At 40.4% G+C, this 27,295-nt stretch overlaps 1 protein-coding gene across 1 annotated transcript in view; it reads left to right on the forward strand.

Annotated features, from left to right (window-relative positions):
* Positions 1–26,853, forward strand: part of LOC139213940 (receptor-type tyrosine-protein phosphatase N2-like) — a 199,721-nt gene extending 172,868 nt beyond the window's left edge. Inside the window, exons 17-23 of the mRNA XM_070844651.1 lie at positions 4,661–4,738; positions 6,483–6,602; positions 7,236–7,402; positions 12,759–12,812; positions 17,184–17,248; positions 24,304–24,377; positions 26,754–26,853. Of these exons, the coding sequence (XP_070700752.1) occupies positions 4,661–4,738; positions 6,483–6,602; positions 7,236–7,402; positions 12,759–12,812; positions 17,184–17,248; positions 24,304–24,377; positions 26,754–26,825 (630 nt within the window). The 3' untranslated portion in view covers positions 26,826–26,853. The remainder of the gene's footprint in view (positions 1–4,660; positions 4,739–6,482; positions 6,603–7,235; positions 7,403–12,758; positions 12,813–17,183; positions 17,249–24,303; positions 24,378–26,753) is intronic.
* The last annotated feature ends 442 nt before the right edge of the window (positions 26,854–27,295 follow it).

Here is a 27,295-nt window from a genome sequence, read left to right on the forward strand (position 1 = left end):
ATGACCAGGGGGCAATTTAGATGTTTCTGTCTGAATCATAACGAGCCAACACCACGTCCTTTCCTCATAGAAGTACCCCACACGACTGGACCCTGGGAGATGCTGCCAATGTCCCAGTAACCTGTATATGATTTACACAATGTGATTGGAAGGTTTGTGTAGACATTAATTATACACAGATATAGAAAGAAATGTGAATTTCCCCACCATGAGACTGAATAAAAGAATATCTTATCTTGTCTTAAAAAGTAAGATCATTTGAAAGGTTGAAGAAAGCAGCATGGTGTTTTCTATGCTAGCTAAAGTGAGGTTAACATGAATTAGCTAAATTATATCATGAAAGCCTTGCAAAGCCATCCTAGATGTTACACGCTCAGTTTCCCATTAAATATTTGTGTGAAAAGCACCCAGTAAGATTTAATTGGCACCAGCAGCTAGAGGATGGACCAGCCTGCAAGCAAAGGGGGAATGTTTTAGATGATGATTGTTTGTTTTGTGGATGATAACATTATTCTCACATCCTACTCCTCAAAATGGAGGATCAGGGAGTGTCCTTTGGTTCGCTCCTTTTTTATCAGTGAAAAGCAGAAGCTTGTGCACACCTGTACAGCAGGTCAACGTGGGTCATCCAACCTATTTAAGACGGCCTCTCCCATTGTCTCGTAAAGTAAGACGATAAATCTCTTTTAATTGCAAGCGCCGAGAACAGTGTGCAGGATTCCTTCCCTCTCCTCCGTTCCCTTTGATCAGCCAGAACTTAAATTCCCACCACTTTAAGTCTGTGTGAAACTTCTTCCTCGCTCAAGCTCCTCCAACTCAACAATTCACCTTGACTTCAGCAAACCAAGTAACGAGGACCGCTGCAGTTTGAATTTGAAATACGTGAACCAAGCAAGAGCTAAGGAAATGGCTGATTCTGCAACACTACTGTCTGGTTCTTGCATTGCTTTTACTCAGAAACTGTATCAGTTAGCTACTTGTCTTTTTTCTAGTTTGAACAAAAAAAAAAAAAAAAAAAAAGAAAGTGACTCATTCATCTATTTAGGTGGAGCAATGGTTCTTTTTTGGTGTACACCTAATCTACATTAAAAAATAGCAGTAGAAAAGCATGTCTCCTGGACACTCTCCTGATAATCCTGCCTGTACATTTATAACCAGTTACCCCAGATGTCCTACTTTTTTAGTGATTCCTCTGGGTACCAAAATAGAAGATTAAAGCAAAGAATGTTTCTCCACCAATGTGATTTAAAAGAAATTATATATATATATATATGTGCCTTATTGTGCTAAAAACACAACCTGTGTGACATGGCCCAAAGTCCCACATACACACATAATCAGTCACTTGCAAAAAAATGGACTCACAAACACAATCAATCACTGACTTTCTCCTTTCGCCCACACACAGTTCATCCAACACAGACTCAATAGTTTCCTCACACACTCAAGTCAAACACACACTTCCCAAGACATAATCAATCACTCAGGTACCACTCAATCATGCACACACAATCACACACATTCATTCTGATGCACGTCATGTGCTGATAGTACTGAGTTTACGTCGGCCTCACAGCTTTTATTGACGGTTAAATTGACTTTTTTTGATTAAGGATTCATCGTAAAAAGAGTCACACTGATAAAAACGTCATAATGTGTCAATTCTCTTCAATCTAAAAGCACCATAATACTGAAAAAAAAATATTAGGATGTCTTAATTACACTTCCATAAGCCCAGAAAACAAGAGATTGAACTGTAAAACAAGTCACTTTTTAACAACACCAATCTGTCCCTAACAACACATGTTTAAATGCCTTTTAACTAACTTTAGGGTTTCCTGACCAGTAACTTCTCGCAGTTCGGTGAATAGAGCCAGCGACAATGAAGGTGATCTCTCCCTGACCTTAACTAGTTACCTACACCTTAACAGACCCTGACCAGCACAATAGAAAAAGAGTCATTTAGGAATTAGGATTCATTTTTCAAATATCATAAAATGCCTGACAACAATTTTTCAGCGCAAGGTCCAGCTTACTTGTAGCTTCTGAAGCTGTCAAGCAAATTATGGACTTTACGAAAAAAATATTTAATTCAGCTCCAGGAAAAAAAATCTAATTCCCTCCACTCTTAAAGGATCAGTTCACTCAAATACCTAAAGCATTTTCTTACTTCTTACTAGAAATGAGAACAGCAGAAGTTATTTTATTTCCTAATCTGGAAATTCACAATTACAGCTAAGTCTTGTAGTTGGCAGCTAGAAGTTTACCAGTGCCAGTCTGTCAGCAGCCACACACACACACACACACACACACACACACACACACACACACACCCTGTCACTGTCAGCCCCCATTGAGGAGTCAGACTCTAGTAACAGTCGGCTCCATCGTTAAACTTCATCAGACAGATCGAAGGGAGTGATGGTGATCACGCACGCATGCATGCACGCACACACACACACACACACACAGACACACACACACAATTTGATTCCTTTGGTCCTTCCAAAGAAAAAGACAAAAAACCAATAACAGGGATAATTGCACCTGTCACATCTTCCACTTTTGTTCCTAATTAAGGAGTGTGTGTGTGTGAGAGAGAGAGAGAGAGAGAGAGAGACAATTGTCCTCTGTGACACACATACACACTCTCATGCCTGTAGAGTCATTAATGGCAGGGTTTAATTCTGGAGACACTTTGAGATGTCAGGAAGCATTGTGTGTCCACAGAGAATGAAAAGGAGACAGGGACGTGGGAAACGGATAAAAAAAGAGATGTCAAGTGTCTTTCTTTACTTTCCATCTTTATAGTGGCTCTGCATTCTCTCTCTGTCTCTCACCAGCTTTCATTATACCATCTCTTGTCTTCTCCCTCTCTCCTTCTTGTCTTTCTTGATTTTTCAGAGCCAATTTGTTTCTCCCTCTATGTCTTTCCTGGTCTTTCTCTTTTAATTTCCTTGAACCTACCATGGATCAGATTGGGCATTGTCTTATTTCTTTCAAATTTCTTCTGGATCGATTTCTTAATCGTTTAGGCCTTAACACAAGGAACATTTCATCATGAAGCATCCATTTGCAAATTAAATTATGAATAATCCTTTTATGACCTACATTTTGACCAGAATGGGCTTTAGAAAAGAAAAAGTTATAGTGTTTCTCTCCAAGTTACATTCATGAAAAACTTAAATGAATGCACTACATGGCCAAAAGTTTGTAGGCAACCAAGCAAAATACGTGAACGCCAACATTTTACGCCCATATGTGATTGTTTTCCATCAGGTTTTGGAATTTGCCTTCAGGGATTTGCTCCTGTTCAGCCACAAAAGCATAAGTGGGGTCCTTCCTCAAGCTGCTGCCACCAAGTTAGAAGCACACTGTTGCCTGAAATATCGCTGCATGCTGTAGCAGTAGGATTTCTTTTAATTAAAAACCATGAAAAACAGCCCCAGGCCGTACACTGTAGTGCATATAGGTGGAAGCCTCTGGCCAACCACCTTCAAATGTCTGAGAAGTGCACTTGTGCCTCCAGCAGTTTTTTGTCTAGGACACAATTCCCTGGTACCATGTCACCTTTTCTCTCCCTAAGTTACTACATTTTAAGTTCATTAGAAGTACATTATTGTTTGGCAATCATATCAACAAGAAAGGACCATTAAAGACAGTTTTGTGTTTGAAAAAAGCCCCAGAAATTATCTGTCTTCCCCCTGTAATTGCTTCCTGCTAAATTGGTCTTGCCAATTATTACATTTACCGTACAATTTGCATGGTAATAGGCAGGGGTGTCACTCACTTCCTTGGAAATTCACTTCACGTCCGTCTCTTGTCTTTTGCTCTCAACGCCTACTCCATCCTTTTCTCATTTCCATTAAGCTAAGGGACAAGTTACTGAAGACTCTCCTTCACTGAGAAGCTTCCAGGAGGATTTTCTTTACAGGGGAGGAATTTCTGGAGGTCATTTGGGGGAAAAAGGACAGTTGCAGTGCGATGGGATAGTAATTGCTTGTGCCACTTTGTTGCATTTGTTGGGTACTGTATAGTCCTATGCACTGAGGTTTGTTACAGGCTGCAGGCACTAAGTCATCACTGCACTGCTGTGTACGGAGGTGAAGTGGTCCTCGTTTGGCATATTTCACTTATAAGGCTAGTAATGATTTGTTTGGAAAACTCTGAATTTCAAAGCAATTATATTCTATTAAAATGTACAAAAGAGAATTTACCCTTTTCTGTATTTTTTGGCTAAAATTTTATTTTGTCACAACTATGTGTTTTCACCTTGGAATTAATTCACTTAACAAGGTTGGAGTAACTCAACTTAAAGAACTGAAATACTTAAAGTGACACTTGAGAAGTTGTCATCCTCCTTGTTTGGGATGAACCTCCCAAAAGGCAGAAGTTAAAGTCTTTTCACTTTCCCATTTCTTTCCTTGTTTTGTTTTGCTCTGTATTTCCCGTTGTGCTGTTAATTGTTTGCACACTGTGCAGCCATTTTGGCCACGACACTCTCAAAAAAGTCAGTGTAAACAACATTAACAAGGGATGAAGTTTTGAGACAAAACAGGCATGAGTTGTGAAAAACGGAGATTAACTTCACTTCACAATCAACATTTATAACCTAACATCATCTTTTCTCCCTCCTCTCCTTTGTCCCTCTCCCCCCCAGATGGATCACGATCCCAGGAACCCAGCCTACATCGCCACTCAAGGCCCTCTGCCCTCCACCGTGGCTGATTTCTGGCAGGTAAAAACACACACACACAGGACATACATACACACACACACTCTCAGACACACACACACACACACACACACATGCATGAACAAAAATCAATGCGTTCTCCTCTCTTAAACAAGAGTTAGCCGATTTTTATTAGTGCAGTGAGCCACACGGGAGACCAGCTTGTTCTATGGATGTCGTTATTAATCTCCTCTCCACCACCATGCTCACTGCCTAGCTACGCCTCTGCCACCGTCACTGCACACACACACACACACAAACACTATTCTACAGAGGGACATATTGCTAATGCAGTGGACGGCAAACACTTTTCCCACTGTCCCAAATGTTGGATCGGGTTTGACTCTGAGACCAGAGGATCAATAAATTATTCTAGCCAGTCATGGCGTATATTGGTGTGCCGAGTAGGCTTTCTCAGTGCCAACATTATTACACCACATGCAACACACTACACAACATCTTCTCCATCAGGAATCTGCTGAGGTGCCCTCGAGCAAAATACTAATGGCACGTGCACATACAATTCTGGAAAAAGAGCATAGATTTGCATTTTAACAAAGTTTTTTTAAAGCAGGAACTCGTCCTCCCAGCACCAGCAGAGTTCTCACTCTGTCAGCTAAAGCGAATTAACACCATTTCTCAAGAAAGTGCACCGTCACATCTTTAGATCAGTGAGACCAATCAAGGAAGCAGTGGGGGCTGGGAGGACAGTGTGTGGAGGTGCAGTAATTCAAAACCCACCGCAATTAATGTCGGTTAAATCTCTGGCAAGGTGTGGCAGCGCTCCTGACTGAACGGCAGGTGCGGCCATGTTGATTATCTAACACGATGATGTGGGAGCGGTATTGTTTTATGGCTTCCATTAACGACTGACTGTTACCTCTGATCGGAGTCGAATGGATCTCCAGAGCCAGCCCACCCTCCGGCTGTGAGAATATGACTGCCAGCAGGAAAAATACGACCGCGTGTCAGGTCTCACTGTGGAATGACCCAGTTGGGGGAGGGAAGTGTCCCGACAGCAATTACTTTTCCATGCACAACACTTGACTTCCTTGTAGTTTTTTTTACCAATGTTTGAAACAGTTAACTTGCCTTGAAGTGTTTGGTTTCAAACTAAGATTTCATTTTTACCCCACCCCCAAAACAGACAAGTCTACCCTTCCAATAGCACGAAATCTAAGCTGAATATGGACCAATATCAAAGTGAGTGGGTGAGAATGGACACATGTCAATGTTCCTGTTAGCAGATTTTGTGAAGTGTTGACAGCTTCGTATGAGATCCTGTTCCAAATCGAGCTCTCCACAACTTCAGGAACATGACTCCTACCCTTACAAATTGGCTGAGTGCTCAACATTTAAACGAAGTTTTTAAAGAACATTAGGTAGAATAAGTCCCTGATTGAAAATAGAGCATCTGTGCTTTTGATAAACTGCTTGTCTGCAAGTCTTTAAAAAAAAAAAAGAGTATAAGTTAAGAGACATTGGTAGTAGTCACTATTAGTCGCTAATTTTGTTGAATTACAAGCATAAAGCTAAAAAAAAAGTCCACGAAGAAATACTGTGATTTGTGGAAGCTAAAATAAACTTTTCAAACTCTTGTTTCCACAAATAAATAACAGCCAGGTTTCAAAAGTAAGAGGCCTTCAAAGAGGCAGTTTGAGACGGCGGTGTCACTCCTGTCTCATGCCGTACGAGGATTTGAACTCCCTCTTTGATGAGTCCAACTGAGTGTGTGCTTCGTTTGCAGATGGTATGGGAGAACGGCTGCGTGGTTATTGTAATGCTGACACCTCTCGTCGAGAGCGGGATGAAGCAGTGCTACCACTACTGGCCCGATGAGGGTTCCAACCTGTATCACATCTATGAGGTAAAAATACTCAACTTGAGCAGAACTAACTCTTTGGGACTTGAGATCATTGGCCTTTGACTCTACGACACTTTGTATGGAGTTTTTAAGGTACAAGTATAAACATTTGGCTCCCAATCCTTTTGTAAGAGCTGCATCGCATTTCGGGGGCTCAATGGTTTTATTGACTGGATTGATTTGATACACCAAGGACAGTATATAATCACACTTTGCAGGCAACATTTTCTTTTCTCCAACTTGGAATAATGATTATAGAACAAACTTCAGACGTGAGCTCTATGATCAAGTAAAAGTTTTTAAAGTCCAAAATATATAATTATTTATCAACAAAGATGATTTCTTTTCTAGATAAAGCATCTAGTATTAAGATATGTCCCAAGCCTGCAATCTATCCATGTGTTGGTGGGATTTATTTTGACACATAATACTGTGTATTGATAATTGTATGCAGACTAGGAGGTTCTGATGAGTTGTTTTTTTCAGTCAGTTGAACTTTTCTCTCATTTATCTGGATTTAGTAAGAATTAAAGTGACGGAAAGTGAGCCTTGATTGACACTGTCTAATCTAAAGGACTAAATCTGTACTTGTTGTACACTTGTTGCATTCATTCTATGTTTTTTCTGTACTTGCAGGTGAACCTGGTGTCCGAACACATTTGGTGTGATGATTTCCTGGTTCGCAGCTTCTACCTGAAGAACATGCAGACCAACGAGACACGAACCGTCACTCAATTCCACTTCCTGACCTGGCTCAACCAGAACGTCCCGGAGACCAGCCGGACGCTCCTCGACTTCCGCCGGTAGGGAACTCCTATCTATCTCTTACAGGAAATGAGCTAAACTTATCTGAGACTTTTTGTTTTTCATGCAATTGTGTCTTGAAATCACAGAGCTGATTTAGAGGGGAGGATTTGTCCCGTGTTTTGTCTAAATGTGCTGTGTTGTGTTGTCCGTGTCACTGCTATTTCCACTGTTGGCATGGCATGTTCCTCCTTTTACTCATGGAGCCATCAAAGCTGTGTCAAGAAACCAACCAGAAGGAGTTGCTAGTGCAGCAACAAGACTGTGGTCCCTCACTGGCAAACAAACAAGGTCGGAGGTACTGCCACCAGCTAATTAAACTGGGCCTCTACATTGTGTTGCAAGTGTGCATGATTGGGTATATGCCAGTCATGCACCCTCACAGAGTTGTTTTCAACATAATATCTGTACTGGTCAAGCACTAAAGACTTTTTTAGCATTTTAATTAAAGAGTTTCTTGGAACTCCTATTCATTTGAAGTACATTAAGAACTAAAGTTTGCTTTGAATGTTGATAATGAAAACATTAAGGTGTTTGAAAGCCTCATATAAACTTTTGGAAGTCTTTTTGAAAGAGACCTTTGGAGAAAAAAAATGCACTTTGATAAGAGGATTCATTTCCAAAGCAGAAATTAAGAAGAGCACTTTTGTATGATGTTCTTTAAAAAAAAAAGTCAGTTTCTCGGAAGAGCTGGTTACCTCGCTTTGTTTTGGTTGAACAAAACCAACCTATAAAGAAGTCCAAATGTAGATAGACGTATAAAAAAAAAAAAAAGACCTCATAGCTGTGTGATAGTTGCTGAATATGTACTTTTATATTCAAATGACGAAAAGTTTTGAACAAACGCTGTGTTCTATATCCAACAACCAAGCTTCACTATCTTACACAAAGTGGAGGTCTGGCTGATCCAATGTCTGTATCTGTATCTCCTCCAATGATTGGCGTTACGTTCAGGAACCTGTTCTTGTGGGTGTCTGTTGAGTTTCTTTTGTGTAATTACTAGTCCATGCAAGTTCTCTGAGGGCTGTCATTCTAGGAGTAGGAAGCCACAAACTGAAAAAGAAGAATAAAAGGCAGCAAAGTGGGCACCAGAAGTGTTAATTCCAACCGTACAGTAGAAATCCTGATCTGCACCGCACTCATCCAAGTATTCAAGGGTGGAGTCTTCTTCAGCTCTTTATCCCGTTCAAGCAAAGCTGCATAAAAGAATCTATGAGTGATGTTTTTGGATGCTGTTCTTTTGGATTGGAGATTGAAGTTAGCTGTCACCCCCAAACCACAAAGACGTTAAGTGGCTTTTGTGGCTCGCTCACACCGTAATAACTTCAAACCTCTCACTTTCCAGGAGTTTTGACTCTTGACCCTGAGAAGCAGGTGAAGAAATATCTATATATCCTCAAACATCCTGGGCATTTTCCAGTTGATAACAGTGTAATTCAGGATGCATTGAGGGAACTCTGCCGGAGTGATCCTTTATCTCCGGCGCCTTTATAGTCGCTCCCCTCCTTCCCCCTCCGACCTCTTTTAAACTGATATACTGTATTGCCTATTAGGTGGGAGCCGCGCCCCGGCCCCTTTTTCTCTGATTCACTGTGGATTTTCTCCAGCGATAGACCCCAACTCGGCTTTATATATAGGCCCGGTGTCGCCGTGCTGCTGGCGCACATCAATTAAGTGAGATATCAAGAATGAGAGTTTGTGGTCACTGCTATTATAAAAAGGTCTGGTGGGCGTCACCACCCACCATCAGTTAGGAAATATTGCCTTTACTCACAGGGCAGTGGGGTCAGAACACAATGAAGAAAGCGCACAGGGAGATATTTTTCACTTTTATTACCAGGGATATGGTACTTTCACAATAACATCCTGCCCCCTTTTTTTCTACTTTTCACACCTCAATGGTTTGAGGATGTCGGCAGATCTCTCCTCTTTTATGCTTGTGCCGGCATTTTTTTTTAACCACACTCACAACTGATTGAGCCGAAGCTTTGCTTACAAATCTTCTCTGTCCTGTTTCCCCGTTTTACCAGCTAACTAGCGGTTGCCAGTGTCATTTTTGTGATGTTGCAGCTAGTAATATAAGCCCAGTTGCATAGTCACAAAAGTGATCATTGGAGACTGTGACTCTGCAACCAAGGGGCCTCATGGACCCCCCCTCCCTACCCTTACACTCCTCTTTTTCCCTTCCTCTCCTCCCCCTCCCTTCTCCCTTCCTTCGTCTTGCTCCTTTTCTCTCTCCTCGCTGTGCCCGGTGACCTGAGATGACCTTTTGCCTTTTGCTTGCTCATGGTTTGCTTGACTGCCTCCGATCTCCTCCCACCTCCTCTCCCCCCTCTCTCACCACACCTCCCTTTCTTGTCTTTCTCTATACCAACCTCTATCTGTCTCTTCCTCTCTCTAATGTCCATCTATCTGTCTCTCTTTCTGACTTCTGAAAATGCATCCACACTGAGAAAAAGCACATTCTTCTCACTGTTTTGGCCTTCTGTCCATAGTAGATAGGTGTTTTTTGCGATCACTCATTTTAAATATCAGTATAGCCAATCATACAATATACAGATGTTGCCATTAAGCTATAATCCTATTTTTTTCAATGTCACGTTGCATAAATGACAATCACTCGTAAATTGCAAATACTTTTTACAGTCTCACAGACTTCTCACCTGGTCTGCAAGTATGGCGTTTGATTAGTTAAACATGTTTAAATGTGGTAACTGTCGTAAAATAGGCCCCAGGTTTAGACATTTTATTGTGGACTTCCAGCTGTACACAGCCTTAGTGCGAAGTGTGGATTTAGTCAGAGATTCTCATCTCTGTCCATCACTTTGTCTTTTCCTCTCTGTATCCATCTGTCCCATTGTCACCATCTCTCAGTCTTTCTCTTTCTATCTCTATCTCTTTCTGTCTTCTCTCTCTCTCTCTCGCTTTCTCTCCGTCAAGCTTGAATCTCTCTTACAGGGCGTTTCCTTTGAATCCCACACCCCTCTATACACCCCTACCCCCACCCCAACCCCGCCTGTTGGTGATTCTCGGTCGGCTGTTGCCATGGTAACATCACTTTTAATTGTCTGCAGTGAGCTCTGACTTTTCAATTTTGGTGGGCTGGAGGATGAAAATGAGTGGGCTTTTTAGGTGAAAGGACGTCCCTGCTTTTGTCTTTCTGATGTTCCTGCTTGTGCGTTCATCTTTGGGCCCAAAGAAACGCCTCCAAAACCTCCTGCCAGAAACGCATGTGTAGTGCACGGTAGCGTGGAAGTTCCTTGAAATTCCTTGAAACATTGTTGACATTCAGTCTGGTTTTTGTGGTACATAAAAGTAGCAGCTTTATTCTTGGTTGGGACCACTCAATAACAATTATGTTGCTCTGTTTAATGTGGTTTATATATCTGAACTATGTGGATGTAATGTGCGTGGTTCTTCCCCTTTAGTGCAAACCTCAGCCGCAGCTTCGTGATCCTGTTGTGACTTTGATAATAGAAAATCTTCACATCACTTTTTTTTTTTTTTTCATCTGGGTGATTCGAGCGAGCGCAGTAGCCCATTAGAAAAAGTCTTTTTCTAGACCTTTGAACCACATCTCATGGTCCTCCTCAGTGGGTAGAGTTTGCTCAGTTATCACATCGGCAATTTTTTCCTGGTTTCTACCAAATCTATCAGGTTTTTGAGATATTCTGCAGATCAAGAAACAAACAAAGGAGTCCAAGGTTAAAGATGAAAAAAATATAGTTTCTGTAGGTCATGGAATTCACTCTAAACATAAATGCCCATGGAAACATACGGTAAATGGCCAGGAAGGAAGGTGAAAAAGTGAAGCATCAACACTGCAGGTCTGAGATTTCTTTCCTTAATGTATTATGGATTACACACCACACACACACCATGCTGTAATATAATGTGTTGCTGCTGAATATTGTTATTTAAAGTTATCACCATGAAATAGAATCATGGATGATCTCCAGCCGGGATCAAACTCACGCCTCTCTGCTTCTTGCTCAGATAGAAGCTGGATGTTTGTGAGGCATGCATTTTGATGAACAAGTGAATTTTTACCACCATTATTTAAAAATGACGCCATTTTCAACATATACCTTGAGGAAGTTCTCAGCTTTCCTATGCATTTATGAAAGCAGCAACAAAATGAATGCAAATCTATATGATACAGCAATGGGTTGGTTTTCATTCTTTATAGAAACATTTCATGGTGTTTGTTTTGAGTATGTTTCAACTGCATGATCTGTCAATAACAAAATAAGGTTTGTTATTGCTTTGTTTTCTTAATTTCAGGGTATTGTGTGGAGGGAAGTTGTTCCCCTCAATTAAATTATATATTTCTTTAATATTACTACATGTGGCATTTTAATAAACAGTTATAAGCCGCTGGATCCAATTCTGCTTCTACAGAACCAAACAGAAAAAAGCTGCTCCTCTTCTAGAGAAAAGAAAACTGAATCTGTCAGAGTTTCAGGCGGCTGTAGGTGTAGGAAGGACAGAATGACAGAAGGAAAAATAATCACTTTCAACATGTTCATTATTGATCAAACACCAATGGCAACAGGATTTATGGGAACTGTGGTTTTGGTTTGGAGAACCACTGGCATTAACAACGTCGCTGTTATGATCGTCTGCGCCGTTAATTTTGTTAATTTCATCAAGGTAACAGCTATTTTGCCAATGATGTAGGAGGCCAATTATGATACAAGGTGCAACTTTAACACACATTGTATGCTGAAACACACACACAGATCTCAACATTGCTGAGAATAACTTAAATCTTGTGAGTGTACCCACCATCTTGTTGGGTCTCCTCCAAGACATTTGTAGCTTCTGCAAAATGGATGGTGCTTACCACTCCGAGGATACTTGACTTATTGACTGGTAAACTAAGCCCAGAGTGTTTTCACAGACACGTCAGTTTGTCTTATTGAGTTTTTATTTTTAATTGTTGGTTCATATTTTTTATAATTCAAAACATCATGTCAGAAATTATTAATTGTTGAAGTAGCACTGAGAAACGGCTTTAATACTTGGGTTTGGTATTGGCCAAACTGTGACCGCTAGGCCACGATATCCATGTTGAGAATCGTATGTTAACACTTCAACGTGTAAAGTGATCAAGCTAAGAAAATATTTTTGAGATAATTTCAAAGTTGTGCAAGTGTAACCAGTATATTGAGAATTCTGGCAGTCTTGTATCTTCTTTTCACTAATAAAAATTAGACTTAACAATGCTGTGAGTCCTTTATTATCTCTGGTTGTTATTTCTAACAGTCCCAATATGTGATGTACTGACTGTGTGTGTTGCTGTACTTGTGATGTTAACACTGAGCTTGTTTTTCTGTTCTGTTTTTTTTCCAGAAAAGTTAACAAGTGCTACCGGGGACGCTCGTGTCCTATCATAGTCCACTGCAGGCAAGTATATTAATAACTAAAGCAGTCTGTGGTTCTTTGCTTTTCGCTTCCTTTAAAGGGTTCTAACTTACATTCAGGGTTGTGAAATGTGGTTTGTTCTGACTGAGGTGTGAACAAGCAGATAAACAGACCTTTTACCGATGCTGATACATTGTTTGTTCAGATGGTTTGAAGCTGAATTTGACCAGGTCCTTTGTAGTTTCTAATAACCAGTCTGCACCACCTTTAATTCCCCCACAAGCTCTCATGTCACTTGTCAGCGTGGTGGAGGATGAGGAACATTTTAAATGAGAAATTAGCCAAAAAGTTGTGATTTAATTTGACAATCTGTGCACGGAGGAGGGTAACTTTTAATTGGAGACACTTCAAAGTTTGCAGTGTGTCTGTAGGAGCCAGCAGTGGGTGAGAGGGAGTGAGGGGTAAATAGGAGTAGGCAGGGTTGCAGCTGTTCTGTTTGTGTGTACTCACATCTGCATCCCTGCACCACCTGAGGAAATAAGTCAGACCAGTGAGACATAATTAAATCTGTGTTTAACTGAAAGATCTGCCACAGTTTTTTTCTTTTTTTTTTTTTTGAAACATCCAGCAATGATGTGATTAGAGACAAACAATAACTTCCAGAACAGATAGGTATTACATATCTGTCTGCTCACTCCTCTGCTAAGTGATCTATTATTTAATATGGTGTGATGGCTCTTCCAAGATAATGAAACTGTACATTTTTCGGCTAAATTGCCAGGCTGCACCAGAGTATGACACCTGTATTTATGGAGCACCGGCCACAGCAGCTGGATCTGAAGTTCCTCAGTTAACTTTATGTCTCTACAAGTAAATGTAACTGATTGGAGACAAAGTAAAGCCTCCAATTGATGGTTTGTTACCTGATTTAGAGGTTACTTAAACTGAACCAACTGAACTGGGCCCTTTTTTTTTTAAACTTAATGACTGGTAAGTGCAAAAAGTTTCGGAATTTTGTCAACTATATTGCCTCAGCTGGTAGCTGCAAATGGGCAGAAATGGGCTATAATGACTGTAATGAAATACTTCGGGGCAATTAAAGTACGTCAACTAAAAATGCTGTTTTTTTGTCACTTACTGATTGTGATTGTTATTCTAAGTGTCTGTATTTCAGGATCTTACAGGTCTATCTACAGTATGTAGGGATCCTCTCTACAACTTTATCAATTTGTTTTTACCAGAAACAGCTGTTGCATCATGCTAATTAAAAACCACCAGACTCCATTGACAAAAATAGTAATTTTACCTTGCGCAGCAGGGCTTGTCTACTGCTGCCTCAATCAGGTAGTTTGTTTGTATTATCGTGTGCTACACACAATAATGAGTACGTGTTGGATCCAAACTAACCTTTAAAGTCACCACTAAAGTCACCCAATAACACCAACAAACTGATTGAGACATCATTAGATCAGCAACCTTTAAAATGACTGTCCAAAATTAAGTTTTTTGTCTGGAGTTTTTGAACCGAGCGATACAACGGCTGTATCTGGTTAAACAAAAAGGATTTTACAAGTCTATCTCTATAGGGGCGCTTTCCATAATGCTGTCAGACACTTGAATAATCTGAACATGTCAGTGGCAAAAACCAAAACTTTTAGCGGACTTGCATGGATCTGGCACAATTGCCCCGAAGGATTATATTACAGCCATCGTAGCTAGTTTAAGGTGTGTCAAGGTGTGTTCAGTTTGACATGAGGCAAAATGCAGTGTGCTTTATTGTAAGTCTGTATTTATTCACCACAAACAGCCAGTGTAGCAGCTGTAAAGCTAAGCTGCTTTTACTAACAATGTACGCACCAACCAATGATCTCAGAAACTCACCAGAGCCCCCACACTTTCTCACTCAGACCCCCTCATTTTTCTCGTTACACTACCTATTCATCAAATTGAGTCATACAGCTTCAGGAACAGCATGAATTCTTCACTCACGCTGAAATATGTAGCTGTCAAGCATTAGTCTTCACCTTCAATTGGCTCCGCTTCAGTGGGTCCACCATCACTGATTGATACATTTAAATAGAAATCCGATATTAACACTAATGACGGAGGTCTAATCAGCTAAAGTAAGTGAAAAACACCCCACCCCCCCACCCCCCCCACCCCACCCAACACAATTTTCCAGTGTTGTGTTCAGATGCTTTTTCAGACCTTTGCCGCTGCTTTTCTTTGTGAGCAGAGAACAATATGTCGACTCTTAACCTCAGATTCGGACCAATCCAACCTCGTTCCTGAACCCCAGCAGCCAATCATGTCTAAGGATGTAGTCATGAAAGGATAGAGAAACTCTCACATTCATCCTGCAGACTTTTACTCAGAGCTTTCAAATGAGTTGTCAAACCCAACTGTGCGCGGCCATTTATCACACTAATGTATACAGAGAGCAGAGTGAAGCAGTCAGGATGAGAAGTTGCCGAACAGAAGAGTGCAGATGCAGAAATTCAGTAATCACACAGCATTCAGAGAACTTCTCTTTCTCTGCTTTTTGTCTCCTTTTTTTTTTTTTTTTTTTTACCATCTCTGTCTTTTTAGAATCTTCTCATCCCTCTTCTACATATCTCTCTATCTTGTCTTTCTCTTTTCCTTCCCTATCTCTGCCCCTCTCTCCCTGTCTCTCTCTTAAATAGAGTGAGAGAAGGCAGCAGACATCTTGACGTGTTTACTCACAGCCTTCAGGCTCTTGCTGGCTCTCTCTCTCTCACACACACACACACACACACACACACACACATACCTCTTTGGTTGCCTTGAAATGATCCTGGCAAGGTGCAGTGATACGACAGATCTAATCACGCTGTAATAACCTGCACGACACACACACACACATGGACACACACAACTGTCTAGGATCAGAGTGATAGTAGTATCTGTGTAGAAGACACACATACACGAACACACTCATAGCAGTGGTACTGCTCAATTACTGCCACCGGGTGTGGTGGAATATATAGCTGTTTTTGTGTGTGGTTATGTGTGTGTCCGTGTGTGGGTGTGTGTGGGCCTGCAGAAAATAACTAAGGCCCTAGTGAAAATGAAATATTCAGGAAGCATGGACACATGCCAGCACACACACACACACACACACACACACACTTGAGTTTTTCCACACCATCCAATGAAATAGACTGGTAAGGGTGCAGACATCAATTTCCAACTCTTAAAATTAATCTAGGATACAAAATATTCCCTCTACATACATTACAGTCTAATTCTTTTTTTGTGCACTGTGTTCTATTTGTGTTCTTGCCTTTTGATATGTACTTTTTTTTTTTTTCCAGTAGAACATGCATTTACGTCTATGTCAAACAAACATTGTAGCTTTGCAATTTTGTTTAACAGGTTTATATTTTGATGTTATTTTAATTCCTGACCAAAAAAAAACTGCCTCAGCCTTTCTGTTCCAGAATTATACGCCTTTGAAGTTGTTTATCCCCTTGAAATAGCATTAGAGGACTCATAAACCTCCACATATTAAATCTGTGACTGCTCACCTGCTCAGCACCGGAGCCGAGTTACATCTGTCTTCACTCCAGAATGAAACAATAACATGGCAGACAATACGAAATAAGTTGTATTGTTACAGTAAATCTGTAGGTGTGTGTTATGTAGATATTGTAACTTTACTGTGCAGTCCCGTGGCAGCAATCGGATTTGCAATGCTGCCAAGTTTTTTTTTTCTTCTAAATGTCTGTTAACGCTTCAAATGTAATAAGTTTCACTGGTTTACAATCTTATTAGATTTTGTATCAGCAGGCACAAAGGGAGCATTTATTCGTCCTTGTCCGGTTAAAAGTACAGAGCTGCCAGACTAAATTTGCAAAAGTCAAAATGATGGAGGATCGTTTTAATAAAACTAAGCGGTAACTGTAGGTTTGGTTCGCTGATGTCGTCAGAATAAATACAAAAGCAGCTGCTGCGCACGTTCACTGTCTTTGCTTGGAGCACAGAGTGTATATATAGATGTACAGTTGTGACAGTAAAGAAACGACCAACGTGAGACTAGAGTGAAAATACTCTGCAGTGGTCCGTCAGGTTCAGGTTCAATTAGCAAGTAAATATTTTAAGCTTTAAACTTGATGGGTTTACATACAATGGATGCAGAGGTTTTCATACCACACACTTCCGTTGGTTCCTGCATCCTCATTTTGAGACATAAACCTCAGCTTTGTCATTTTTTTTATAAGAATTTAAAAAAAATTTCAATTAAATGAAAGATATGATCAATATAGAAAAGCTGTGTTGTGTAAAATCATTATGAAACACATTCACTGAAAACTGTGTTTCTTTTCATTTCTACTCAATTAATTTAATTACTCTCTCTCTCTCTCACTCTCCGTCTCTCGCCCACCCATGCAGTGATGGTGCAGGAAGATCTGGGACCTACATCCTGGTCGATATGGTCCTCAACAAGATGGCTAAAGGTGGGCGTTGTCTTTTTTCCTCCTTCTGTCCTTCCCCTTTGCCTATGAGAAGAGGTGTTACCATGGTAACCTACCTCCCCCCCACCAAATCTGCACATTGCTGTCACAATGTTACCACCATTATCAGTTATTTTGATAAAGTTGGGTAATTGCATAAAAGAATTATGCTATTTAATGAGATAATTACAGTGATGAGAGGGTAAAAATATTGTCCATTAACACAAAACAACAAATTATTGTTGCCCCTGAGCCACAGAAAACAAGCTGTTTTTATAACACTGATATCTATTAGTTCTTGCTTAATTACTGCAAATTAATATTTGTTTCATCACCTCAGTTGCTGCTTTGCCACCTTGACATCATGCTTCGGGATTTTTCTCCTCCATCATACCAATAAAATGCATCAAAACTCTGTAAAGATCCAAAGAAAGAAATGTAAAAAAAAAAGACGTGACCACCATGGTGTGATGAGAAAAAGGCAAAAAGAAGGAAGTCTACGTACTGTTTTAGATCAACGTTGACCATGAGCACTTTATTTGAAGTGTCATCAGGATTCACAGCCAGTGCTTTTTAAGCACGTTGTGAGTGCCTGATAATTACTGTAATTAGAGCATGATATAATAAACACAGTGTAGTAATTATGTAGGGGACTGAATATTTCATGGAGCGGAGGCAGTTCATGACATGACGTTAAATTAAGCTCTGTCTGATTATATCCAGTTTTATGGAGTACTGAGATTGCTTTTCTGAGAACAAGTGACTTCTACTTCTTCACTCTATGTGAGTGGGGTCAGTTATCTTGATGTGTCACTGCCTTAAGAAAAACCTTTCAAACCACCACACAGAGGGCCGTGTCTTCACATTAAAAGTCCCCTCTTGTAGGGTGTGGGGTTCCTTGTTTTAATTGATTAGTTTCTATTTGAAAGGGTAACTGATGGGTAAATAAAGCAATAAATAAAGTGTAATTACCATGTAGGCCTGGTAGGGAAGTACCTTTCCCTCACTCTGTGTTTGGTGCACTGAACCATAGGCTTCAGGATAATGGTGGTGAAATAAGGCCATAGTATGCAAATCCAAAGGAAGTGAAGGTGGAAGCCGACGTCCAAACTCACAGCGGTTTACACACATTTTACATGTGTGTCTTTTTGTCTCTTTGTAAGTGTGTATATATATGTGTGTGTGTGTGTGTGAGGGGTCCCGTCGTGGTGGTGCCGCTGTAGCAGAACGAGCTCCTGGGTCTTTAATTCCAGATCAAAGGGTCAGCCCTGCATCAGCGACCTTTCCCCAGGCTGTCACACTGTGATCAGGGGCCCCAGGGCCCCTCCTTGGCACCCAGGGCCCTGGGAGAAAAGGGCGGTGCCTTGTGGGACCTCTGTACCCTTTTTATCTCTGTCCTGTATCTCAAATTTACTCTAAAAGAAAGAGTTCTCAACATAGACGTTGCTATCAAGCCCAGTTACAAAATAAAGCATCCGTCTAGAAAGACATGGTTGATCATAAACAGAAAAATAAAGAAAGCAAAACATTGTATATAGAATATTATATCATATATGAGTAAACATTATTTGGTCAACGCTCTCTGTCAATGAGAAATGGTGACTTGTTTGAATGGGAAAACCCACGCATGGATAAGAGCAACATCAGGATGTGTCCAGGGTTTATTGTGAGGATCAAAGTGGATTTCACCACCTATATCACAATGTAAAGTCTCTGTGTTGGGAAATAGAGCGTTGATGTTGACAGAAAACTTTTCATGGAAAGGAACAGATCTTCGTATTGAGTTGTGACAACCCTTCGTATTTTAGTTTATCTAATTGCCTTTGAGGAGGTTGCATAAACCTGCGGCATTGTGAAATCTCCTAAACCCCATACAGGAACATGTAATCCTCCGAGTTAAAGCAGGAAAATCCCCAAAAGTAGAGTTTAGAGAATCCCACCCGACTGTGATGACATGAGGCTTTTCTGTTTGTCTGGTGTTCAGGAGTTCATTCCTCTGGTGTCTGCTCGGTAATTTGAGGGTACGCTACACATGCTTTACCTGTTCATGATTGTCACTTTGGATTCCTCTACAAAGAATTATTGTACTTTTACTTGCTTTCACTTTGGAGATAAATATTTTACATACCAGAAAGTAGCTCAATATCAAAACGCTGCTTACATCAATAGTAATAATGCAATGATTTAAAGGCAGGAATACCAAGGACCACCGTTAAATTACGTGCTTACTTTAATACTATAGTAATAATAATCATATTAATGAATAATAATAATCATATTTAAAGGATCTGTATCAAAATGTTTTCTCTATGCTATTTAGAAAACTCACCTATCAATCTTCAAACCATCAATATTAGCCTTAAAAACACAGTATCAGTTGTAATAACCCATGACACTATAACACATTATCGTACTTCGTAAAGTGATGTAGTAGCGTTGCACCGTATTTTTTTGATTATTAGTAGATGAATAGATGATAGCCAACCTGCATATTTAACAATGGCTCAGAAGAAGAAGTATTTAGTTGCTTAATTTGTGCAAAAACATTCATTGTTGTGAGTACAACTGAGTAATTCTTCTTTACTTTTTCTAAAATGGGCACTGTGCTTTGTGTTGCAACTAGATTAAGTTTGAGGCAAGAACCAGATTTGTTTTTTTTAAAAAACGGTCAAAATCATGCAGCAGAGGCCAACATATCCTGACTGATATGCTAATCGTATATGGACGAAGCCAAAGAAAAGAAAACACCACTCATGATGCAACTTGAAACCATCTTAGGTCTTCCCTCAACGACTCTCAAACTCCACAACCCCAGTTTGTTTGAAGGCTCAAAGCCCAAACTGAAACAACCCTGATGACATCGTCAGGGTTATTTTCTCATACTTGACAAAGCTCGCCAGAGACACAGTTTTCATACTGTAGGCTCAGTTGTACTCGTGATAATGAATGTTTTTGCACACATTAAGCAACTAACTACTTCTTCTTCTGAGCCTTTGTTAAATATGCACGTTGGCTGTCATCTATTCACTAATAATCCAAAAATGATTTCAAAAAAATGTTTATTTAATTTCCAGAAAAGTCTCAATCTGTTCTTGAGTTAATATCATGTAGAAGTAAATCTCTGAGTAACTAAGGTTCACAAAATCTCTTCCTCAGAAAAATAGGCTGGTTTTCCCTCCACTACATCACTGCCCTCAGCTATGCACCCCCCCTTATTTTGAAGGTTTTTTGTCTGTCCTGAGAAGCTAGAGGCCCCCAGGTTTGCAGGCTTCCCCCATCCTGATCAAAGACACTTCCCACCTCCTCCTCTTCCTCTTCTTCTTCCTCCCTCTCAGACACAAAATCACTCCAGTTTCCCTCCCCCACCCCCATCCACCTCCTCTTTCGATTCCCACTCTTTTTTCCCAAGGAATGAATTGTAAATTCGTATTATGGCGGTGTTGCAGGGATGAGGAGGTATTGCTGTGGTTCTCACGTTTGGTTTTCCCCTCTTCTTTTCCAAAAGGCTCCCTCATTTCCCTCCTGTCTCTAATGTTACTGACCTCCTCCGCCACCCACCACCCTTCTCTTCATCTTAAGAATCGAATGAAACCCATCGAGTGCTGGACAGCTTTTCAGTATCCCTCCATTTGTTTTCGCTCCTTTTTTTTCCCAGGTCCCACTGGTGAGCCCAGCCCTCGGCTTCGGCATTCGGGGTCCTTTGCGGCCTCCTCAAGGGCCATGTCTTTCTTTTTTTTTTCTTTTCTCTCCTCCTTCTCCTCGTTTATACTCCCCCCCCCAACCCTACTCAGTCCTACTCCATGACCTCCACCCCAAAGTGAGGCTCTTGCAGAGGAGGGATTTTCAAAATTAGGCCGTTTTTTTTTTTTTTTTTTACCATTCCTCCTTTTTTCATTCCTCCACCGTCTCCTTCAAGGGAGAGTTTTGCAAAGAGAGAAAGCTCAAATAAGATTTTTTTTTTTCTTTTTTTTTTTTTAATACTGTCCATTTTGAGGTTTATCAGAACCTGCACAATAGCTCTCAGCTTGTTAAGTCCTCCCCCAAAAAAGAAAAACTAAAGCAGCGAGTAGTGTGTTGCAGCTTTCCTGGCTAGAAGGGGGTCTATTGTGTTGTAAAAAGAAAAAAAGAAACCTCACAAAACCTGTGAAACAGAATAAGAAAATGGTGTGAATGAGCAGCTCTCCCACCATTCATTTTCCTCTTCACGCAGGCAAGAGAAAGAAGTGTTATTATGTGTCACAACAAGACAGACGTAAAGAGAATTCTTGCGCTTTTTGTTTCTTCAGAATCTGGATAGAGGAGGAGGAGGAGGAGGAGGAGGAAGAGAGAAGCGGCTGGACAGAAAACAAATTAAATGTTTTTTCTTTCTCTTGTTCTTTGTGAATTTAATTGTTGCTCCTACCTCTCTCTCTCTCTCTTTCGTCCCTTTTCTCTCCCCCAATCTTCAACTGTTTCTTTATTTCTTTGAGACGTCTTCCTTTCCTTTTAACATCTTTTTTTCCCTTCCTCTTTTCAAAATAATCTCTTTCTCCCCTTTTCTCCATCTCTCTGCTCCCTTTTTCTGCTAATGGTTGGGTACCTGTCCCTGTTAGTTGTGCTTCTATAAGATGGCTAAAGATTATTAAGAATAGTAAGATAGAAATGTTGTTGACTAAAAGATATACTGCATATATAAAATGATGATGTAATATATTATTCAGGCAAAAATATACCTTTTAATACTCCATTATTTTCTTGCATACAAGTGCGCTAAGAGCATCAAATCTCAGGGCTACCTTTTTTTCGTTTGGAAATCCATGTACATGAATACTTTACATGAGCATTCACCATTTGCAAAAGCATTAGTGCTGCAGACTTTAGAGTGTATTTTTCTTACCTTACTTTAGTTTCCATTTTCAAGTTTGCTCTCCTGTCAGTCCTGATAGAGCCGGATTTCTGAGGACACTTTGATATTTGAAAGTAAAATAAACCCAGTAAAAACTTATCAGCCATTATGCTCTTTCTGCACAAAAACACTGTTATATATAAAAAGATATAGTGTTTAACATACGGAGGCTGAATATTATACAGTTACTACTGTAGAAAAGTTGAAGGAAATCTTGATAACCTTACATTTTAACCCTGGAGAACCCAAGAACCCTTGCTATAAATTCACTGAACACCAACATATCCACTTTTTCAATTTTAACCCTTTATTCCCTAATTTAGGATTAGGGCCAAATTTGACCCATTGGGCTTTAGGCGTATCACTTCAAAGAATCACAATAACAAACACTGTCAATGCAAACTATTTTAAACTTAGGAAAATAATTAGTTAACCACACAGCTACATTTAACAATGTTTTTTTTGCATGTTAGAACTGGATTTCAAATGTACAAACACACTTTGGCCAATGGAAACAAGAACACAAGGCCAAAAAACTAACACCATGGGTCTTTGCTTATCAAAAAATCTGTTCTGCTAGAGAGAGGAACTCACACTAGACATTGTGGTAGTCTTTGAAACAATTTCTTTTTTTGTTGATGCGGAGAGGAACTGCACATTTTTCACAGTGCATTTCAGTTTTGAGGTCCTTGCACACAGCACATCGACGGCAATTTACTTATTATATATATTTATATATAAAATAAGTAATAAGTTATTATATTATTATAGTTATTATAAGTATTAGTCTCTGGCCCTGTACTACCGAGGTAACTTAGTAAAATATATTATACAAATGAATTTATTTCAAGGCTTTAGCCAAATACAGGACTGTCACCATTCTCCATCTACAAAGTCACTCAAAGAACCAAAAGGTCATTTTTGACCCGACATTTTTTAACCCATACACCCAGAGGGTCATTTTTGGCCCATCGTTTTTTGAACTAGCTCAGAGTTGCTAATTTATCCAAAAAGAATATAAAACGTACTTCTAGGCATTCTGCAAGCTAATACTAAATAGATTAACAAAAAATACACACTTTTACCAACCAGTGGTTTGCTGAGAAGACGATTTTGTTTGGGTAGGTTTCCAGCTCAACGAAACAGCATGTGGTCAGTCATCTTGTCACTACCACTCTGGCTCATGTCAGTTCAATATTCATCCACTAAGTGTCTCTATGCAGGGGTCAGAAGTGGCACTCTGGGTTTTTGAAGTTAAATTTGACAATGTTTGTTCATTTTGGGTAGCAGCAATTAAAAGCGGCCAAATTTGTCCCCGTGGGTTCTCCAGGGTTAAAGAGATTTGATTCTTTAGTAATAGTGAGAATAAGTAGAAACGCATACACATTCAGCGAAAACTATTATGCTAGCAGTAAAGCGAAACCTAAAGTGTAGAGGTCAAATTTAAATGCTTGCAGTGGTGTGCCAAAATGAAAACTATGATTTGCAGATCTGCCAGCACGTAAAGAAATTACCAATATATCTGATAGTATTGATGAGTCAATGTTATTACCCAATTGCATGGTCAAACAATGTCTGGTAATCTGACCCGTGTTTGGGAGGAGGTCATTCAACAGACTGCCGGCAGCCACCCTGTCGTAAGCTGCGGGGCATCTTGCCAGTCTGGCACGAAGACAGGCTGACTGGCGAGTGCACTGGGACCCCACCAGCACATATGTACTCACACAAACACACGCGGGCATGTCAGATTTTGGCAGTGGCTGACAGAGCTTTTGTGGGTAACCTTCACGAGCTCAAAGGCTACAGGATGACTATCAAAGACCGACGAGGGACTTTAGGATCGGCTCAGTTTCTTTTAGAAGAGGCCACGTGGGTCTGTGATTTCCTTCTCAAAGTCCTCTCCAACAGTCTCTTTTCCCTCTTTATCTTTCTTCATCCCGACGACAAAGCACCACCACCTAGCTGTTTGTCGAGTCTGTGCGTGTGTGTGTGTGTGTGTTTGTTTGTTTGTGCAAAGAGGATGAATGTAATCGCCTTTTGCTGTTCTAAAGGGACTCGGTATAAAACACCAGATTGACAGATGTTAGCTGGATTATCTTGGAAGCGCTTTGAGCACAATCCAACACCATTTCATACGTGTGTGTTTCTGATTGTGTGTGTGTGTGTGTGACAGGTGCCAAGGAGATTGATATCGCAGCGACTTTGGAGCACCTGCGGGACCAGAGGCCGGGAATGGTTCAGACCAAGGTAACGCACACGCACCTGAGTCTGTGTGTTCATGTGGAAAACTTCTGATGACACACTGCAGAAATAAAACCTTTTCTAGCTGTCTAACATTTACACTATAAAGATCCTCAAACCTAAATGATAGCGCAGGTCGGTGAAACGGCCTTTTGACACATTATTTTCTGCAGAGGAAGAGGAGCTGGTAACTTTAAGATGAATATCTTCTATTTGATGTAGCCAGAAAAATACCTGAAGCTGAACTTCTGTTGAAAGTGATTGCACTCATAAGTCAAATGAAACGATCAAACAAAAAAGATGACTAGTGAGCTGTAGAGGTGTTGGTGGGTGTGTTTTTGAGCTTTGGATAAAACTGTGTATATGCTAAGCTAGGCTAACGAACCCTCTCTGTAAGCTGTAAGTGACATTACGCTGTTGTGAACAATACTACGCCACCAAATGGCTTCTCTCATACACCGTTTACAGTTCATGATCGCTCTGATCAATATTCATTTACATGTCATGTTGACCCGTGGGATTACAGCTGCAATATATGGGTCACATTCAGTAAATTAAAGGCCAACACAGTGGAAGCTCCAACAAATGGCCAGACCAAAAAAAAGATTCTGATCACTTATCTAACAAATAAGGCTGCACCAAACTTAATGAGATGAAGGGAAAGCCAATGATTAAGGACGCAGTACATCACTGGAACCACTGCTGTGTAACCTATCGCACATTCATCTAAAAGCAGCTGAGAGAGCTCACCTTGCATGTTGGAGAACAGACGGGACATCTCCGCCTGAGAGTCACCAGAGTTTGGGAAGAAAGTTAGCGTGAGCGATCATCTCCACAAAGTCACAAATGTCATCTTGTCATTATTGAGTCTGATATTTAGTTGTCGACAGTCATTGGGATCAAACCTGTGACCTTCACGTCACAGTACAGTCTCTCTAACAATCGATCGTACCTCCATTAATACCTCATTTTGTCGTCTTCGTGCGCCATTGTGAGATAGGCTGGATTTGCAGTTTTTTGCGACTCATTCGTCTGCATCAGACAAGATCAATCGATTTCTGAGAAGTAATTGAACAGGTATTATAGTCAGGTCTGCCCAGATTACACAGGAATATGTATAGAATTAAAATGGGGGGTTGATAATCTGTGCTAAAACCTTCTCCCAGGGTAGCACTGCCAGGCCAGCTTTTGTAGTTTTATGAACTGAATGAAAACCCAAGAATAAGTATTTGAAGCAGAAATAGAGTTCGATGGAGGATTTTAATTCTTAATATATTTATTTGAAGAGGGAACGATAGAGGTCACAAAAGTTAAACACTCAACTTTTAACAAATATTTCGAGTCAATTGTTGGTGTTATATTTCACAATATGAACCATCTTAACCAGAGTGCCCATTAGTACATGATTCATTCCACAGATACATACTGTACATACAGGTACACATACACATAAAGCCTCAAAGAGCTTTACCTAAAACAACTACAGCTATTCCTCAGCTCTCTGTACGCAGGACCATCCCAGGCCAGTCTGGAAACTTCAATTACCGGCTGATCTGTAAACATAATTAGAAAGAAAAGCCAAGATAAGTGTAAAACATCGGAGGTATCGATCTTGCCTTTATTAAAACCATGTATCCTGAGCGAGCGGCTGTCACAGCGCGCACTCTCTCTCTCTCTGCCTTTCTCACACATCGATTCCCCCCTTATGGTCAGGAGTACCGGCCCCAGCACTCCGGTTTAATTTCTGATTTTGATGAAGGGAGATGTTGTTTTTGCCATTAATTACCCACCTCCCATAATCACACGCGTAATTAAATGTTAAATATCTTCTAAACATGAATGCATAGAAATATGACTTGTTTCTAAGTACCACAAGGGTATTTTTACTGCGGTAATCCTACTTAAAATCACCACATTGATAGATAATGCTGTATTTGCATTTTTAGTCTGTGCAATTTTAGCATCTGTTTGGGAGAACATCCCATGATTTTGGACTGAAGTGTTTTGAAAGTGTTCACAAGTCACATAAGGTTGTGACATATCAGGAGCTCCTCCCCCCTCGACTATGGTGACGTGACACCAAGAGGACACCGTTTAGAGCCATTTCAGTGAGTAAATCAAACTGAAGCTATAGAAATGTGGAGAACAAAAGTAGAACTTGCGAGGACTTTGTTGACCAGCCAAAGCTGATCTTCCAAGTATTTGTGTTTGCAGGATCACCAGGTTCATCATCTTGCCGAAGGGCTCTTTGGCAGCATGTATCACTGAAATCAGACGTGTGACTAATCCATTCTGCGTACCAGGGTTTTGCTCCTACGCTTATTTCAATGCTTTTAACTGTCTTACGTACGTGTTTTTTCCCCTTTCGTTGTCTCCCTGCAGGATCAGTTTGAGTTTGCATTGACGGCAGTTGCAGAGGAGGTGAACGCCATTCTGAAAGCTCTTCCACAGTAGGAAGAACAACCTCCATCTGATGGACCTCCTCCTCCTCTTCTCCTCCTTCTCACCGAGAGTGCGGCCCCTATTTTTACTCTTCTTTCCTTTCACATTGTCTTGTCGCTTCCTCTTTTCTCCCCTTCTCTTAACGGACCTTATCCTTACTTCCTTATTTCCTTGTCTCCTTTCCCTTCTCTTTATTCCCACACGTCCTTTCTCCTCTTTCATCTCCTTCTCTTGTTTTTATCCAGTCCTCTTACGGTCTGTCTTCTTTTTCCAATAGCCTCCTCCTGTCTTTTTCCCTCCATTTCCTCATTATTTATGTCCTCTCTCTTCTTGTCTACTCTTCTTACCACTCCTGTTCTTTCCTCACACTTTCACCTCTTTTCATCCCCTCGTCTTCTTCCACATTAGTAAACATAGTGCCAGGAAACCGTTGAACCAATCCTGTACATAGATAGACCTTCCTTCTATTGTAATGATCCATG

Source organism: Pempheris klunzingeri, chromosome 15, assembly GCF_042242105.1.
Source record: "Pempheris klunzingeri isolate RE-2024b chromosome 15, fPemKlu1.hap1, whole genome shotgun sequence".
NCBI lineage: Eukaryota > Metazoa > Chordata > Actinopteri > Acropomatiformes > Pempheridae > Pempheris > Pempheris klunzingeri.